The 14966-nt window shown below is 40.3% G+C and overlaps 1 protein-coding gene across 24 annotated transcripts in view; it reads left to right on the forward strand.

Moving 5' to 3' along the window:
* Positions 1–14966, forward strand: part of ptprk (protein tyrosine phosphatase receptor type K) — a 99285-nt gene that overhangs the window by 52730 nt on the left and 31589 nt on the right. For all 24 annotated transcript variants that reach the window (XM_054760850.1, XM_054760854.1, XM_054760853.1 and 21 more), the window contains 7 exons: positions 5032–5144; positions 5504–5684; positions 12189–12371; positions 13088–13207; positions 14280–14389; positions 14487–14688; positions 14781–14886. In XM_054760850.1, the coding sequence (XP_054616825.1) occupies positions 5032–5144; positions 5504–5684; positions 12189–12371; positions 13088–13207; positions 14280–14389; positions 14487–14688; positions 14781–14886 (1015 nt within the window). The remainder of the gene's footprint in view (positions 1–5031; positions 5145–5503; positions 5685–12188; positions 12372–13087; positions 13208–14279; positions 14390–14486; positions 14689–14780; positions 14887–14966) is intronic.

A 14966-nucleotide genomic window follows, 5' to 3' on the forward strand; every position in this document is an offset into this window, starting at 1 on the left:
AGCAGCTTCATTCGCACTTCATGTTTATTTATTAGAAACATCAAGATGTGAAGCGGAGGGAAATCAAAGAAATATTGAACATGTTGGTTTTTTTGCCTCTAAAAATATGCAGGAATTTTAATATGTATGCAGGACAAACACTGTATGGACAGAACTAAGCCCCACCACTGCCGTGTTTGCTTGGCGTTTTTATATTAATATTCATTCAACATTTAAATATATATGCCATTGTGAAATCAGCAGAGGGAGTTGTTGGTGGGGGGGGGGTTGCGTTAGGAAAATGTATCTGCTAATCTGAGAAAACAGCAGAAGAGAATGCAGGTGCATTCCCAGATATGACTTGGATACATAAAACATGTTCTGCAGCAGGGCATTGATCCAGGTTTCATTTTCAGAGGCTGAAACTGGTCCACTGGGTGATGTGAGATTGCCTGCAAGCAGATACACACAGGCCCAGTCCATTGATATTTATGTAGATGACAGAGATGTGCCATTAACTGCTCCCCCCTGTGCGTGCTGGGTCTGTCAGGATCAGAGCAAAGAAGACATTTTTTACCAGCACAAACGCATGATGAGAGATCTGATTTGGGATTCCCAGATCACTCCTGGAGGTGTTTTTCTCTTTCACAAGCAGGGAGAACGACAAATATCATCTTGACTGCTTTTACATCAATTCGTCAATGATTTGTTTTGATTGAGCTCAAAAGTATTTTCAGTATGAATCGCTTGCTTTGTCCCTGAATATCTAAAAATGTATATGAATATATAAAACAATGTCGTTTTGATTATTAAAAATTACAAAATTGTGAATTAAATCTCAGTGTCCCGCAGGCACTGAAGGTTAGGAAGGAGTACTAGGGCCACAACGAAAAGAACTATTAAAATTAAGGGAGAAAATGTTATTACACTGGAAAAGTTTTTTTCCAGTGTAGCTAATACTCCTTTGAAGACGTTGATATCACTAGCAGTCACGCTTATTGTATTTTTCTATCATGTTTTACAATGTTGCGTTGTATTTTGGAGGAAAAATGTTTATTATACTCGTGACGTATCAGCACACACCACAACACGATGTAGTAGGTCACGTCGTCATGTGTTTGGAAGAGATACCAACTAATAAGAAAGTATAAAAGAATCTGTCAGTGCATTTCAGTGTGCACGTCAACGTTAGCGTTTGTCAGGAGTTGTATGGTCAGAGTGGAGCTCAAAGTCTTGCCCTCTGGTTCCCACAGTGACAGAGTACATCATCATGACACACACACACACACACACACACACACACACACGCACGCACACACACTTACAGCAATGCCAGCTTGCATTACAGACAAGCCATGGCCTAAAAAGCTCCTGCAATATTACTGTCACACGCATGCGTGCATACAAACACACATGAATCCATACGACCGTCCTAAACCTGTAATGGAGCACTTCTAAAATGTTGTTTTCACTCTCCTCATCTTAAACGTACTGAGTCGTTGAACTGATAGTGACAGCTGGAGCTCCAGGTGCTTCCAAAGTGGAGAGACTCTTGATAGTGTCACAAAACACTGCTATACACACACATCCTGGCTTGTTGTGGAGGTCAAATGGCCTCCAGTGCTTCTATAGCGATGTCAGCAGTGCTTTGTGGAAAACTAAACTTTATTGACAAGGTTGCTGACGTTGGACGGCGATGCCTACTGGGCTTTGGTCACCAACACAATTTCTGCTTTTTCTCCTCGCTTTCTTTTCTCCTTAATTCTTGCCCTTCCTTCATCCTTAATACCACTTTTATGGTCTTTGTTTTAGTGCTTCTTTTTTCAATGTCATTTTCTTCTGCCCTTTTATTTATTCATTTGGATTTTTTTTTCCTTTTGTGTTTTGCTGCTTGTTTTGTGTTCTTTCTTACTCACCTTTTTCTTTGTTGCTGTCTTTTTTTGGCGAATTCCTTTTCCCCCCTTATTGATTGTTTTGCCTTTTCTTATTTTTAATTGTTATTGTTATTAAATTAGTAACAAACTTTATGAAAATATATGATTTATTATATTTTACTATCATTATTGTTGCTGCTATTGTTCAATTTAATTTAAACACTAAGGGAAGCAGAGGGCGATCAAAAAAAAAAGAAAGGAAATGAATGAAATATTGAATATTACACTAATATAATATAATATAGCATATTACCTTTTACAGTACTGATAATAATGACCAATAATAATCAATATTTAATTTTAAAAGCATGAAGGAAAGCAGGAGGAAATCAAAAGAAAGGAAGAATAAAATATGGAATAGTAGGAATAAAAGTAATATTTTGTATTATGATTGTACATATTGTTGTTATTATTATTATTATTATTATTATTATCATCATCGTCATTATCACTAGTGTATCCCGCCTGTCGCCTGAAGTCAGCTGGGATAGGCTCCAGCATACCCTTTCGACCCTAATGAGGATAAGCGGCATAGAAGATGGATGGATGGATGGATGGATGATCATTATCATCAAAACAAATAATAGTAAGAAAAATAGGAATCAATCACAAAATAGGCAATAATTAAGGATAAAAGATAGGAAGGAAAGAAAAAAAGCCAAAAGACTGAAGGAAGGTTCTCCTTTCCATCCGTATGCCCTTTCTTTCTCTCCAAGTCTCATTGAATGAATCATGTGTTGTGCCAGAATCGACACAAACGTGACATTTTGCCAGGATTTGTTTACTTAATATCATTTCCTTTTGACCCCAAAAAGCGAATCACACGCAATTAATAATACAAAAGATGGTGACAACAAACCCATCTCATCACAACCCCATTGATGATTTCTTACGTTTTTAGGTCAACTGTACAAATGTCAAATCATGAAAAAAGAAGGAAAATCAAAAGCAAGAAAGCCCACTTCAGCAATGATTTCTCTGGAGTCACATGATGACCCACTTACATGCCTTACTGTTTTATTTTTCGTCTATTATTTATGTTTTAGATATTCAGTAGGTTTATAAGGAGCAAACAAACTTGCATTTAGATGAACACACACGCTGCCAGAAGACTGAACTGTTTTAATACACCAGTGTATTCATCTCCCTGCTTTTATATCCGGTTGTTTTTCACTTTTTAATCACCATGTTGTTTTTTACTTGACGGCGTCGCGAGCTGACACGTTGTTGACGTCATTGGTTTTCTGAACCCGTTTCAACATTCATTATCTGAATTCAAGCCTGCGCACTGTCAAACTACAGTGTTTCATGTGTTGCTAAAAAGACGCTTCTCTCTCTGACAAGCCACATTCCACACACACACACACACACACACACACACACACACACACACACAAACTAACTAACTGCAATGCAAACAAACATGTAGATGTGCACACACGGGGATGGGAAAAGTGATGGCAATGCACAATGTTATTAAAAGTAGTGCTGGAACAATAAACCCACGCACGCGCACACCCAACAATAAGCACACAATTTAGAAACTACTCATGATAAGGCTGCAAAACTGCTTCTATAGATTGTAAGGACAGATCTATCAAATCTATTTGATTTACAGAGGGTGAAATGCATGTGTTCATCTGCTTTTACATAGACATCAACGTGCTGACCATGAACCAACACATCCAATCAAGGACAGTAATATTTACATTAAATGAATACGTCTCTCACAGTGTCAATAGAAACTTAGTAAGAGAGAGGCTAATTGTTACATCACGTGAGATAATGCAGGTGTCCAAAATGGAGAGGCCGTTGAGTGTTTGTTTTGACCGCTGAATGCTATATATTTAACGGGGCGATCAAATCCGCGACTGTCGTTGGCATTTTTTCATAGCCGCTCCCCAACAAAAGCATCCGAGCGCTTTCTGCTTAAGGTGGAAGTCTTTTGATGATATGCAGCTTCCAAAAGTTGCTTTAATGCTGTGATCATTATAATTCTACGCACGCCAAAGAAACTAATCCATAAAACAGCTGCAAACTGCCTCTGAAAGTTGACTTTATAAATAAAATGTAGCATGGGATTATACGCTGTATACTAGGAGTGAAGGAATGTATGGTAGACATGCCTTAAATTAACCTTTAAACACCATGAAATACTGGTATGATTAAGATAGAAGGTCCCTTACAATGTTCATTGTCAATTTTAATGCATAGCTGTTCTAATTTATTCCTTCAGTCACGGGCTTTTGACAGATATTAACTAGGAAAAGTACCGTAATTTCCGGCATTACTTTTTCCTCAAACTTTTCCCATGATGCTTGAGTGCAGCTTCAGGAAGTAGTGACGTGGACAAGTGAAGTGGAAGCTAAAGTCACCTTTTGAAGTCTTACCGAGCGGTCTCTGACACATCTGAAGTAACTTTGATCAAGTGTAGAATTACTACAGCGTCTGTTTGGGCTGCTCGGACTACCAACTGTCCACTATCACCAACGGGTTTCAAAAGGCTGGACTACTGCGTGATGAAGAGGATAGCTCCAGCTAAGTGGCAAATTTGCCTCGAGACTAAAGTGACTTCCTTGGCTCTCATCCCCCTCCAACACCTCACCGCCTCACTATTTGAGAAGTACTGCTCTAATGCAGCTTCTGATAGCTAACATCTTGTTCTTTATGTTGAGCACAATACTAAATTGACAGCGCCTCTGCTGGTTGCAATCAAGTAGTACACTTTCATCAATTACACATTGCTAACATTGTTAAAATGCTTTTGACAAATAAAAATGAACACAAATCCAATTAAACATGCTTAGACACTTCTATCGCTGTCAGTTTGTATCCTATCAGGTTGCAATTTGTTGTGCTTGCAGAGTCAAAATTCTTTTTGGATCCAAGAGAACAAAATATCAATTGCACCCATTGACTTTGAAGAGGGCTGTGCTCTCTGCATGCTCTTCTTTTGAATATTTGTTAGACTTTTTATTACTGCGACAACAGCACACCCCGAGACTGTCATATTGTTTTTGTTTTTGTTTTTTTTTTACCTTGTTTCAGTCTTCTATCAATGTTCTATCATTCCCATGTGGGTCTTCTTTTGTTGATCTTGTTATTTTTCTCTCCTCAGAGCCTCCACACCCTATAGCCCCACCCCAGCTGCTCGGTGTTGGCCCTACCTACCTGCTGATTCAGCTCAATGCCAACTCCATCTTTGGAGATGGTCCTATTATACTTAAAGAGGTGTGTACTATCATTGTCACCCCTACTGGGACTGCTATGTTATTATTCTGTTCTTTTTCTCACATTTTTGGGGGCGTCAGTCCTGGTGAAAAATGTCAAATGTCTCCAACTTGAACCCCTCCCCCCAAAATCACACCCCCTCTAAATGTTACAAAAATGAGTCTCTGCCACCAATTTCACTGATCGTGACCAAATTTGGTCCCATTCAAACTGATCGCAGCTTCTTTTATTGTTCTGTATTTTTTTTTAATGTACGAATCCACAAAGTTACTGTGTGTAGTGTGCATACCAATACCAACACTAATATGGTTATATAAAAAATAAATGTGTAGAGTTTAAAATGACATCTATTCCTCTAGGTGGAGTACCGCATGACATCGGGCACTTGGACGGAGACTCATGCCGTCAACTCACCCAACTATAAGTTGTGGCATCTCGACCCAGATACAGAGTACGAGATCAGGGTCTTACTCACGCGACCGGGAGAGGGCGGGACAGGCAAACCCGGGCCGACGCTCATTACGCGGACCAAATGTGCAGGTAGGAAACAATAAAACAATACATAATAAAAAAAAAAATAGTCATTTAACCCCTTACTGTCCCTTCATCCCTCCCCTTGCCTTCATTTCATATCCTCCTCTCTGCGGATCAATAGACAGAGGGCGGAAACTCTGTCTGACATTTGTAGAAATAAACGTGTGAAATAAAAACACTGCTGGCCTGAGGGAGTGGGACATCGCGAGAGGGGACTCCAAAGAAAAGCAATGAGAAATAGAGTGAGGCGGCAATGGTGGGAGATGATGAAAATACACAAGAGTGAAGGAGCACAGAGAATGGACGTGGCGAGAGGCGGAATGATGAAACTTGCGAAGGAAAATGAAAAAGAGATGAAAATTCATAACTGCGGGGCCTGACTGATGTCTGCCAAACCATGTTTGTGTGAATGTGTGCGTGTGTGTTGTTTCATTGCCTGTGTTTATTGAAAGTGAGGGACTTATTCCGTGCGACTTGTGTATTGAACAGTTTCCTTTTTGACAGGGTGGAAATTAATCTTCGCGTCACTCACAGTTTTGTGCAAACGATGGTAACTCATTGTAATCCACACAATGCGTAGATATCAGTCCATCACAGCACAATGGAGTAATGAATTCCCAATGAAGCTCTTTGTTCGCTAAGCAGAAGCCATTCTTGTAGCTCGTAGCAAGAACAATAGCTCAGCGATGCAACGTTTGACTCCATTACAGGTTTCTTAGGTCATTTTTGGGTTTCCCCTTGCATCAAGATAGTCGTAGTATATGGAGCAACTTTATGATCTACAGATGGGTTATAGCCACAATTTAACTTTAACCCTTATCTGAACTACCCATTGCTGCAATGAGACCTCTGAGGACTCACGGCTATTGCACCAGCCTGTCACTTCCGCTATCCACTCACTTTACTAATGCAGTGGAACCTGAAAGGATAATAAGCCTTTTGTGACTATATTTTGATGTCTTCATGTCCATCCATCTGTCTCGCGCTGTCAATTTCATTTGAATCACGTGACAAGCGGCTTGCCAGGACGTGGCAACAGGACAGGTCCTGACAAAACAGGGTGTTTGATCACCTGATGGTGCACCTATGTTTGCCGAGTGGACCGGAATCTGTGCTGCTCCCACTGCCAGCCATAAAAGACAGGATTTTTTTCCCCATGGAAGTAAAAAAAAAAAAAAAAAAAAAAAAATACAAGAAAAATGCAGGAACGGGAGAATGCCGGGAAGAAGGGCAAAATACCAGAGTATCCCAGGGAAAACGGAAGGTTTGACAGGTAACATTTTCTCCTTAGGAGGGTCAGGGGTCAAACGGTCGCAGTCGTAGTAACTTTGAAGCATATTGTCAAGTTTGAAAAGTAACATTTTATTATTCTTAATAACGGTCATACAAGTAGAATGATAGTTACACTAAATGGTAGGGATGTCACGATGCACCGAGCTCACGGGACAATACTTGTGTTGACTTTCACTCTGTTTCTTATTATCAGGGAATGAAAAAATAGCCCGTAAAATGTGTAGTCGATTTACAATCTATTTACAATCTATTTCAGCGTGTGTGATCGCTCATGTTTCAGTATCATTCCACTTTCCGGCATTTTTGTTTACAAGCCTGGCTGGCCGCATCCAACTAGCAAGTGGCTATTACGTTCATGGGATACACCAATCATCGATTACCATCACAACGTTTCTAAAGTGTCACTTCTGGCTTGTCTTCAAAACACTAGCTGTGTGTCGAAGTTGTGCACCTGAAACCCCGTAGCGTGTGCAGCTTTAGACAGTGACGCTATCACAGGGGTCTCCAACAGTTGCACGTAAGCTCGCAGTAGCTCACCAGCTGATGTTGAGTAGTTCACCAAAGAATATTTGCTTCACCTCTTAGTGTTTCTGTAAGTGTTGTATTCAAACATGACGCCTGTATTTAATGACAAATGAGCACACTGAGTGGAGATGTGCTTTTTAAATAAAGTGTCATTTAAATGTTGGCAGTGCTCTCAGCAATTTTGCCATTAAATTAACAATTTGCAACGTTCTCGGTTCATGTTTGGCTAATTGTTAAAGAAATAAATCATTAAAAAAAAGCTATTTGGCAGCAGTGGCACAACACAGCGGCGGCAGTCCTTCCTCCCATGCAGCCCACCACCACGGCTTTAAAAAATCCTTGGGGAAACCCTGTTCGCTGTTGCACTTTTTTCCACAAGTTGAAACAAAAACTAAAAATGCTAAGTTTAAAATAACGACGGCGGTTGTAACTGCTACTACTAATCATTTATGTTAACGTGTACTTCTAAAAAGACACATGTGAGATAGATTGCCGATTGCAGTAGATTACTTTTATGGTTACGCTAAAAGAACTACAGTTTCCATGATGCTTAGAGTGCGCTACCAGGAGGTGGTGAAATAGACTCTCGTATCATGTTTTGATAGAAGTCTTATTCAGCGATCGTGTTTTGATTTGACAAATTTTAAGTAAGTTTGATCAAATGTAGAATTACTACAGCTGCTGCTTCGACATTCACACCGCGGCAGCTGTTGAACTCCGATGGAAAAATAGACGCGTCACGAGCAAACAAGTGATGCTGGGAACACCGAGGTAGGTTGGACTGCATGGTTTATAGTGTGCGTAAAGCATTTAATATTTACTGTAGTTCCAATCCTGCCTCGCAAGCTGCCACTTCCATATTACATGTGTTATCAGTCACAGTAGCGATGCCGTAGTTCAGTCTGATAAACTTCTGGCTGCCCTGTTATTGTCTATAAATGATAAATATCATCACGTTTAAATCTCATGAGATCTAGTGCCACCACCATATGTGACACAAGTGTTCGTGCTTGAATCAAATCATGCAGAACAAGCCAAAGAAAAAGCAAAACGCGAGCGGAATGAATCCTCTGCTCGCTGAACTGAGGTTACATGAGGTATGGCGGTGTCTTGCATTTTATTCTCCTGCAAATCTGGGACAAATTCTGAATCGTACAGCCTTATAGAGGTACTATGAACTTCCACCTGCCTGTCATTATTAGTAGTGACTTGACTGAAACGTTCTTTTTTCTCTCATCAGAACTTTGAAAGAGTACATGAAATAGAGCAGCATGTTCCATATGTTAAACAGCCCACTTTCTGGATTCAATATTGAACGCATGTCCCGCAGTTTCTCATGCACATTCTGACAAACACACACTTAAATACACCTGTGTGTAGTCTCATGTGTGCTTCCTGATACACATAGAGCGGCAGAAATGTTATTTAAATGGTAATGATGCCTTTGCGTTCTGTTTGGTTAAGTTTGTCTGATCCTACCACCTGTAGTTTACTGAATATTTAACACATAATCTTCAAGGGAAGGGATGCAAAACACTTTGGAAAATAAATCCAATGTATGCGACTATATGATCAATATTAATTAATTTAATAGCACAGAGCCAACCCAGTTCTCTGCACATGTTCTATCTGCTCCTTTCTCTTCTTTTTCCCCACTGTTCTCGATTTTTCCTCTGTGGTGATTTATTGCTCTTGTCTGAAGGGTGAAAAATAATCAAGTTGAAGAGAAGACGTGCGTGTGTGTGTGTGTGCGCGCGTGTGTGTGTGAGAGATGAAGTAGCTTTTAATCCATATCCTGACCCTCCAAAACCTCATGGTCTGTTTGTCACGCACTCTCAAACACACACACGGGCATGGACATAAACCCACGCTAGAAGGTATAGAGAGAGACACACACACACACACACACACACACACACACACACACACACACCCCCACACACACACACACACACACACAAAGTTCTGGGGAGTTGCAGTAATTCTGCTATTGCTGCACAAGCTCAGCATCACATGGATAAATGGAAAACTGGAATCACAGAAGTCTCCTATCTGCCCACACAAGCCCACATATAGGGAGCACACAATATATATCAATTGTGCTTCTTTATATTTGAGAAAACACACACACACTCTGTCATAGTGGGGTGCTTTAAGTGGAAGGCCCTTGAAATAACATCCAAAAGACACACGAGCCATTTTCTGCATGGCTTCGGAATGACAAACTGTTGTGTACTATTTAATCAGAAAACACATCTGATGTCAAAAAAGCGATTTACTTATTCATGAGCATTCCATTTGTAACTATCATGGTGTTTTCATCTCAGCTGATGAGTCATTATTCTATGTCTTAAACTCTTGAAGGCTGTCCTAATTACAGATAAGATAATCAACCCCTGCTGAGGGAAACCTCACAATTAATAGTTCAAGCGCAGTTCTGCATCGTCCATGTGCGTTAAGGCCCGCAGAGATGTTTAGAAGTGAGGACCTAAGACGGAATGAATGACTGCAGTTTCATGTCTTTCTTCCTCCTGGCAGTGGAAGGATTAACAAGAACTAATTGAACAGATTAACTTAGATTTAGCTGCATCTCCTGTCAACCCTTGCTGCTCCCTCCCCCGTTATTCCTTGGTTTTTTTGACTCCCTGTTTTTTCAAAGCCATTTCTTTCTATTCAATGTTCCTCTGGCTACAACATCTTGGCTTCGCTACGATTTTTTTTGTGTGGTTCCATTTCATTTAGTCTCATTCCGCCGCTTTTGTATTCTGTTGTTTAATACCAACCTCTGGGTTGGGCTGATATGACGCCTGCTGTCCTTGGTGTTATTGTTGGTGTTTATTGGTATTGTTTTTGTTGTTCAAAGCTCCAACTGTGGAGAACAAAGCCTTTTAGTTCCAACATGAATCCAGCCGTTTGTCTCTTTACCGGAGGAGGGGAAAGGGACAAGGCAGCCTCTGTGGTTTACCATTGGACCAGGTCCCGCTTGACTTTGGCCACGTTCCAGACTAGTTATCGTCTCTCCGTGTTCCTCCTCCAGTTGTTTTGCTTTCCTTTCCCCCCCTCGCTCTCATCTTTAGCTCCTCTTTCTCTCCCTTTACTCTCTATCTTTTCTTTGCTCCCTGCTGTCTCAGTTTAATTTTCTCTCTAAATGACTTAACTCTTCTATCCTTTGATGAAATCGTCAAGGATGAGCAGCATTATGTCTCGGAAAATAGCAGTTTTCCATTTTAGAAGTCTGTGTTTTGCGTCAGGGTTTGTTTGTGACCAATGTTGGGCAAATTACGTTAAAAAGTAATTCATTTTCGTTACTAGTTAATTGGTTATTTTTTTAATTATTTTTTTGTTTTTTCTGGAAAAGCACTCAAGAATTACCTCGTGTATGAAACTGGAAATGTTTGGAATGCCATGACTCCTCACACTGTCTGTGACACATCTTGAGTCTCTGCATTAATTCTGTGTTGTTATAATAATATGCAAAAAGGACGAAATGAAAGGAAGGATTTCCTATTTAAATGTCACCCATCCATGAAGAGGTTTTTACATGAGCCAGCTACTTGTTACTTGTCATCATTATGTATTTTTTTATTTCCATTCTTCTTTACTTTCACGTCTTTGTGTTGCTATTAGTAAACCATTTAATGTAAATGTCAAAACACAGTAGCCCTATGTATATCTGTCTGTGAATGTGTGTGAAGAATGTTTGCCCTTCACTATTCATTCCTATTGAGGTACACACACACACACACACGCTGTTTGTCTGTAATGCCGACACATTAGAGATTTATATTGATTTACAATAATGTCATAGAGACTCTTTCAATATAAAGCCATTGATAATTGGAACCCTAACCTTAGGTCAAACCGAGATTGCGCCAAACCCGTGAGACACGTTGTGCAAGTGTCACCAGGTTGTCTCCGGGCACTGTGAACGTAAACCTGCACACACACACATCCACATATTTATGTGTAATAATAGTGTGTCTGCCGGTGTGTGTGTGTGGTGAGCGATGGACAGATAATGGCTTGTCAATGGAATTGCTAAGTTTGTGTCCTTGCGCTGTCTCCTCTAAGAGGGAGAGAAGACCTGCATGGCAGGGATGTGAAAAAGTTAACAGCGAGCTGAGGTTTGTTTTTGCAGGAATGTCAGCCGGAAAGTTGGTTAAAGTGACGAAAAGTCACCATTTCTTTTGACTACAATGCATTTTAGAATACTTGTATCTGAAAACTCAAAAGTGTCTGATCCATCAATGTAATTCCGTTAATGCCAGGAACTGCTGTGGTGCACAACTATAAATCGTCTTTTAACCATTGCTCTATTGGTGGGGAAGTGCTGAGTGAGTAGTAGTGCCTCTTAAATAAAGGGGATGTCTGATGTGCTAGTAACAGAATGGCAGCTCCTTAGAGGTCGATGGGTAACAATTGCAGTCCCGCCCTTAATGGAAAAGCACATGTTGCTAACATAATTCACTCAAGCCTACCGACTAAATATTTTCTACCAATGTAAGGAAGTAGATGTCTGTGGGGTCCTATTGATCCAGTTACTTAAGGCCTGAGCAGAAAGGAGTTCTTTATTGGTCACATCCATACTTTATTTACAACTTGTAGTAAAATGTACTAGCACTAGCAATGGAAATACGTTTCTGCTTACTCTTGCTTACCTTTTCATTTCCCTATGTATGTTTCTCTCTGTAGAACCCATGCGTACTCCCAAGAGGCTGAAGATCGCTGAGACCAGGTCCCGCCTGATAGCAGTGGACTGGGAATCGTTAGGTTACAACATCACCCGCTGTCACACCTTTAACGTCACCATTTGCTATCATTACATGACGGCAAACAACCGCAGTAAGGCTGACTGCCTCGACATGGACCCAAAAGGTACCTGTTGTGCCCCATGATGACCACTTTGGCTTTAAATGATGTCATTGTCTAATTTGTATAATTGGCCACGATGCACTTGCATGTCATTTTTATGGATTCCAGTTGGTGTTGACTAAATAAACACAGCTGTCGTTCCAACTATCATATCATAAGATGGATAAAACATCACGCACACTCAGGAGAAGCCATTGTTGCTTCAAATATGTCTCTAAACTTTAATAAAGGTAGACTGCATGAGAAAATGGGAAGAAAAAGGTAACTCAAAGTGGCGCTGGCGCAAAGTGTATTGCACAGCACTGTAGCAACAACTGTGTAAAGTAAAATAAGAATAGAACTACTCAGCCATTATTAATATTGGTGATGAGATTATTGTAAACAGTATGGCAAGTGTAACACGTGACCTTCACACCAACACCAACATTTTAAAGCGCCTACAGAGCTAGATAAAGTTGCTGATTACTGACCACTCAAGATACTTTAAATACAGCTACTGCCATCTTGAGTTAATAAAAAAAAAAAAACAGAAATCAGGAAGTTGCCTGTTTTTTTTTGTTTTTTTTTTAACGATGCACTAATTGGTGACCCTGGAAATAATTTTCATTTTTTGGCAGTTAATTGAATAGAGACATTAATTGGCGCACTTATTATACGAAACATTCCATTTTATATAGGATAAATGATATTTATTTTCCCTTTTTTTCCTCCCATTGCAGCACCACGCCACATCGTGGGAAATCTGCCACCTTACACCAATGTCAGTCTGAAGATGATTTTGACCAACCCAGAGGGAAGAAAAGAGAGTGATGAAACAATCATCCAGACTGATGAAGATGGTGCGATATATGCAACTTTTCTGCCTCTTTCTTCAACTCTTGGTGTGCCTGTCTAGATGCTACGCTCACAGAAAAATACAACATTGAACTTTTAGTGATACTGTCACCCCTCGCTACATTGTGATTCAAACATCACTCTCTCGCTATCACGTTTTTTCCAAAATGTATTAATAAATGGTAGCTGTTTTGTGGTTGACTATGGCTCCTTATTGGTCAAAAAAGATTGAAAGACACATTATATATAGTATTCCGGTCACTAGGCATCAGTAATGTTACACTGCTGAGACATTACATTATATTACATTATCTTCACACTGCTTGGAGTCAGCCGTGAAATGTCCGACATGATAGTGGAAAAAAGTTATCCTCCTTTTACGTGCGGAAGTGGTACGTTTTTGGCTTCTTACTTTGTCCTCCTTCCCCACTCCTTTTGAAACACTAAGTTTAGAATAAGTTAATTGGAGAGGCTAACTACTTAGCTCGGTAGCTTGCTATGCTAATGGCAGCTGTCTCTTATGTCCGTGCAGTGATCCTGTAGCCTGCTCAGTGTGGTGTAAAAGAAGGATAATAGGAGTGTAAAGGTGATCGTAGGGGTGTCGTTTTATGTCTACAGGATTATAAAGTTAAAAACCGTATTTCGAAAGTCATGCACAGGTTTTCGGTGCACGAACTACGAAAATTGACCGTTCATTAATATTGAATCGTACTTTGCGGAAATTCACTTTTTGTGGTCTGGTCTGAAACCAATTAACTGCGATAAACGAGGGATGACTGGAACATGTTTGGCCCAGGTGAGAGTAACACAATTTTGAGACACCCTGAATTCCAATAAACAACCAAATGAGGTACATTAGTATGAATTGTACCTGAAAGAACATAAATTGGACAATCGGACAATTGTGTGTCATTTATGAGTTCTGAATGTTAATTAAAGCTGCCCAACAAGTTCTATCCCTTTTTATATTGGGGAAAGTTTCAGGAAAGCCACTGTGACTTGTATGCATTTATTAGGGAGCACATTTTACCATCTATTTCATAGTCGGTGTGCAACTTTGTGTCTTTGCGTTAACAGTTCCAGGTCCAGTCCCCACTCAGTCAGTACGAGCCACACCATTTGAGGACAGAATTCTCCTTTACTGGAAAGAACCATCGGAGCCCAATGGCGTGATCATACAATATGAGGTAGCCACCAGCAATAAGAGTTTGTAAATATTATGACACAAAAGAGACTGTAAGATGATGGAACTACATTTAAAACCTTGTCTCTGCTCCACCACAGATCAGCTACAGCGGTTTGCGTTCCTTCGACCCATCGGTGCCTCTGCAGCGGCCTGGGCTCACGGTGTCTTTACCCTCTAACGCCACCCATCACCTCTTCTCCCAGCTCCACCCAGGGGTCACTTACCAGCTCTCCATACGAGCATCCACCTCGAAAGGATTTGGTCCTGCTACCACACTCAATGTGACGACTAATATTTCAGGTAGTCGATACAAAAAAAAAATCAGCAGATGAACATTTACTACAGTGTTACGTTGCTCGTAACTGTGATGTAAACCTGTTGTCTTTCTTTAGCCCCAACAATAGATGAGTACGATGGCTCAGAGGCCTTCCTGAACGAAACTGCAACGACCATCACCGTTCTGTTGAAACCAGCCCAGGCTAAGGGAGCGCCTATAAGGTAATACAGCATTAGGCATGGATAATAGAGTATATAAACATTTATTTTTTCCATTTCAACACATCTCATTAGTATGAGGT

Source organism: Dunckerocampus dactyliophorus, chromosome 19, assembly GCF_027744805.1.
Source record: "Dunckerocampus dactyliophorus isolate RoL2022-P2 chromosome 19, RoL_Ddac_1.1, whole genome shotgun sequence".
NCBI classification, from domain to species: domain Eukaryota; kingdom Metazoa; phylum Chordata; class Actinopteri; order Syngnathiformes; family Syngnathidae; genus Dunckerocampus; species Dunckerocampus dactyliophorus.